The 5,030-nt window shown below is 49.8% G+C and overlaps 1 protein-coding gene across 2 annotated transcripts in view; it reads left to right on the top strand.

Annotated features, from left to right (window-relative positions):
- Positions 1-3,964, top strand: part of LOC106814346 (tRNA-splicing ligase RtcB homolog) — a 39,215-nt gene extending 35,251 nt beyond the window's left edge. For both annotated transcript variants that reach the window (XM_014818646.1, XM_014818647.1), the window contains exon 12: positions 3,560-3,964. In XM_014818646.1, the coding sequence (XP_014674132.1) occupies positions 3,560-3,624 (65 nt within the window). In that variant the 3' untranslated portion in view covers positions 3,625-3,964. The remainder of the gene's footprint in view (positions 1-3,559) is intronic.
- Positions 3,965-5,030: the final 1,066 nt, after the last annotated feature.

Here is a 5,030-nt window from a genome sequence, read left to right as displayed (position 1 = left end):
CACATGCACACGCACGCACACGTGCACACAAACACAAGCAAGCACGCTTGCACGCACACACAAGCACGCGCACATGCACACGTGGACACAAACACAAGCAAGCACGCTTGCACGCACGCACACACACGCACACGTGCACACACACGCACACGCGCACATGCACACGCATGCACACATGCACACAAACACAAGCAAGCACACTTGCATGCACGCAGACACACACACGCAAACTCGCACGCACGCACGCTTGCACGCACCCACACACACACAAACCCACACACACACAAACTCGCACGCACGCACGCGTACACGCACCCACACACACACACAAACCCACACAAACCCACACACACGCAAACCCACACACACACAAACTGGCACGCACGCACCTACGCAGTTATGCGATCAGTTGGAGAGTCGGCGCACATGATCAGCGCTGCTACGGATGTTAGCTGTTATCTGTAGAGCGTCGATCGGTGCATGCAACCATTCTACGGCTTCCCACGTCCGCCACCCGGCCCCACCACGACATAAACCCTGCTTAGCAGTAATCCACCTCCCCGCTTATAGCTAGGTAAGTACATTTGGGTGGGTTCGGCTGGTTGGGTGGGTTTGCGTAGTTGGATAGGTGGTTGGTTGTATTGATTGGATTAGGGTTGTGTTGTCGAACAAGCAGGTGTATGGGTTGTTTAAAGCTAGGTTCACACTGGCGATTTTTTGTCTTTGAAAATCTTTGAAGTAAAATCTTTCAACATCTTCTGTAAAGATTTTTCAATTTCTTATCAAGAAATCATTCAGTAACATCTGTTCACAGGCTGTTATAGGCTTTTGTCTGTCAAAGTTGATGAAAGTTGGTGATAAACCAGCATATTAATAGTTTAGAGGTCAGCTGATATGCTGTATTACAAACCAGTAACAGTTCTAAAACAGTTCTAAGCAGTATGGACGAAGAAGAGACATTATCCTTTATAATCATAGCCTGTATTATTAAAAAGAAAAAGAGGGAAGGGAGGAAAAAGACGACAGTTTGAACAAGGCCGTGTATAGCCAGGCGTGATGAATGCGGGGCATTCAGTCATTTACTCCCAGAAATTATGAACGAGGACGAAAGGAGCTACAGAATTTTTTCCGAATGAACAAAGCTCAATTTGATGGCAGATTGTTAAAAAATTGAGAATTTTATAAGAAAACATGATGCACGTCTGAGACAGGCAATACCTCCTGCTGAGCGACTTGCAGCCACTCTGCCTTTCCTGGCAACAGGTGAATATACAACTCTAAAATCAACTCAATCTAATCTTGGAGTAACAAGCTGACTACTCAGAATAGATAAAAACTGTTTATTATGTTTTGTTTTTCACCCACATTTGTTCTTTGGGCACACTATAACCCGTGTGAATTAGCCCACAGTGATTAGTAGGCAGGCAGGTAGGTAGGTAGGCAGGCAGTTAGGTAGGTAGATAGGTAGGTCGGTCTCTCTCTCTCTCTCTCTCTCTCCCACCATCTCTCTCGCTCTTTCTCCCACTGTCTTTCCTTACTCCCACTTCTTACCCCCACCGTCTTACCCCCACCCCCACCCTTACCCCCACTGTCTTACTCTCACTGTCTTACCTGTCTTAGTAGGGCTCTCAACTCTCACTAGTATGGCTCAGACGTGGAATTCCCCTGAAGACAGTTAGACACATTTCTATTGGCTTTCGGAAACACAATACGGCTAGCGCAGACCTGCGATTTTTGTTTGCGCGTCGCTGCAACCTGCAACCGCAAGCGATCGGTCGATGTGTCGCCGCGTGTGCGCACACATGCGTCTTCGAAGCAATTCTAGAACAATTTGGAAGCGATTGGGAGCGACGAGTCGCTCAAAATCAAAACAGTTTGATTTCTTGCAACTCGTCGCAAGCGACCAGAATCGCTACGGGTTGCAGTTGCACGTTCCCGCAGACGTAGCGATTACAGAGCAATTTTCACAGCGATTCTAGAATCGCTGTCGAGTTGCATGAAAAAGTCGCAGGTTTTTGCTAGGCTTAAAGTAATTATTACGAGAGTTTTCCAGCATTTTCCCCACTTTCATGATACCTGCCGTTATTGCTTGAGTAACAGCAATTTTCTAGAGTAACGATAAAATGTCTTACAACCTTCGTATTCACCAAAACATGCAATTTTCGAACTAGTTTGGTAAACAATCTTACTAGCTAATAGCGCCGCCGCCTATCTGCCATAGACATACAGTCTCTCTTAAATGCAGTTGTTTTCAATTTATAACCGACAATTTACAAGTTTACCAATTCTGCCATTAGCGAAACACGATAAAATGCATTGCTGTTACGATGTGTTCATATCCAATTTTCTATGCTATAACTGCATAAAATCTTATGTATAAAATCTGCATAAAATCTCTGGTGTAATCGGTGATATATCCGCTGTGAGGTGAGACTATATTTCGGTATATTTTTTTGGAGTTGAGGGTTTCTGAGCAAAACTCTCGTAATAATGGCTTTAACCATATGGCACCTATCATTCAGGCGTGTGTGAGAGGCGGCTTACTGCGCGTGTGTACGCCCCGCTGCCCGCGCGCGGCAGTGTTAATTAACTGATTGCACTTAAACGGGTCCCGCGAGAAATTCAACGATGGATTAGGTTTGTAAACGGGGCTCGAAATCATTTTGCCGAGACAGCGGCGCGTGAGATTAATTGAGTTCGGTAATAAGCGGAGTTAATCTCGATATGTTGACGCCGCACGCATTTCTTTAGCGCAAAAAGACGGAATAGTTTATTTAAGTAGCAGCGGCAGCTGATGCTGATGCGGCGGCGGCGGCGGCGGCGGCGGCGGCGGCGGCGGCGGCATTAGGGTGGTGGCCGTGGTGGCGGGGGCTACGGCGACGGTGGTGGCTGTGACGGTGGAACAGAGGGACACTGTGGTGACATACTGACACTGTGGTGACAGAGGGACATTGTGGTGACAGACTGACACTGTGGTGACAGACTGACACTGTGGTGACTGAGGGACATTGTGGTGACAGACTGACACTGTGGTGACAGAGGGACACTGTGGTGACAGACTGACACTGGTGACAGAGGGACACTGTGGTGACAGAGGGACACTGGTGACAGAGGGACACTGTGGGGACAGAGGGACACTGTGGTGACAGAGGGACACTGTGGTGACAGAGGGACACTGTGGGGACAGAGGGACACTGTGGTGACAGAGGGACACTGTGGTGACAGAGGGACACTGTGGGGACAGAGGGACACTGTGGTGACAGAGGGACACTGTGGTGACAGGGGCACAACAAGGTCGCTACATGGCTGTAGCCTGAGCAAATTTCTAATATACGAAAAATGTTCAGAGCTAACTGAGTAGTGATGAGGTAATGCTTTTTTTACGGTGTCGCCAATTCAACTACACATAGGACACTTATTAGGTGGATATTATTTAATTGATCCCCCAAATCCAGGTAGATGGGCATCCTACGCTGTACCCTCGTACATGCTACGCCTCTGTGGACTGCCACATGGTGGTTCTGCTCAAGCGTAATTGTCTCCTTCATTTTTCTTCCAGGTCATGCGGCTGGAATCAGTAAGAAGTGCATCAAGCTACGTCCGATCGCAGTCATTAAGGGATGAGGAGGCCAATCGATTTGGCGGTGGATGAGGATGAAGAGGCTGAGGCAGGCAGAGTGGATGTGGATAAGACGGCTGAAGAGACAGATTAGGCGGCTGAGTAGGACAAAGTGGATGAGGATGAGGAGGCTGAGGGATGTCACGTGGATTAGGAAGATGTGCTGGCCTCATTGCATCACTGATAGATGCTCGTTTGATCGTAAGGTCGCAGAGCCTCACTCGCTCAGCTAATGCGTGCCAGGTCTGCAGCCAACAGTAGCAGCAGCAGCATCAGCATCAGCAGCAGCAGCAGCAGTATCAGTGGCAGCATCAGCAGCAGTATCAGCAGAAGCAGAATCAGCAGCAGTGGCAGCAGCAGCAGTATCATCATCATCATCATCAGCAGCAGCAGCAGCAGTGGCATCATCATCATCATCAGCAGTAGCATCATCAGCAGCAGCAGTGGCAGCATCAGGATCAGCATCAGCATCAGCAGCATCAGCATCAGCAGCAGCAGCAGTGGCAGTCGATGTGATCTAGGCAGGAGACGCATGCAATCACCGACCAGTTACTGCCATGGCACCTATATGAGACTAGTTGGCTGATGCGTTGAGTGAGACAGGACACCTGAGCTGCGGCGGCGGCGTTGGCTAGCAGATGCACTCAGGGATGCTCACCTATCACTAACAAAGTGGTTTGCGGAGTAACGAACCTCATCGCCTGTTCCGCTCCCTCACCTGTTCCACTCTCTCACCTGTACCGCTCTCTCACCTGTTCCACTTCCCCACCTGTACCACTCTCACCTGTACCGCTCTCTCACCTGTACTGCTCTCTCACCTGTACTGCTCTCTCACCTGTACCACTCTCTCACCTGTGCTGCTCTCTCACCTGTTCCACTCTCACCTGTGCTGCTCTCTCACCTGTACCACTCTCTCACCTGTACCACTCTCTCACCTGTACCACTCTCTCACCTGTACCGCTCTCTCACCTGTACCACTCTCTTACCTGTGCTGCTCTCTCACCTGTACCACTCTCTCACTTGTACCGCTCTCTCACCTGTTCCACTCTCTCACCTGTACCACTCTCTCACCTGTGCTGCTCTCTCACCTGTACCACTCTCTCACCTGTACCGCTCTCTCACCTGTACCGCTCTCTCACCTGTTCCACTCTCACCTGTGCCGCTCTCTCACCTGTACCGCTCTCTCACCTGTACCACTCTCTCACCTGTGCTGCTCTCTCACCTGTACCACTCTCTCACCTGTACCGCTCTCTCACCTGTACCATTCTCTCACCTGTACCGCTCTCTCACCTGTACCGCTCTCTCACCTGTTCCACTCTCACCTGTGCCGCTTTCTCACCTGTACCGCTCTCTCACCTGTACCGCTCTCTCACCTGTACCGCTCTCTCACCTGTACCGCTCTCTCACCTGT

This window comes from Priapulus caudatus, unplaced genomic scaffold (assembly GCF_000485595.1).
Source record: "Priapulus caudatus unplaced genomic scaffold, Priapulus_caudatus-5.0.1 Scaffold910, whole genome shotgun sequence".
Lineage (NCBI taxonomy): Eukaryota > Metazoa > Priapulida > Priapulimorpha > Priapulimorphida > Priapulidae > Priapulus > Priapulus caudatus.
This window is presented reverse-complemented; position numbering and strand designations above follow the sequence as displayed.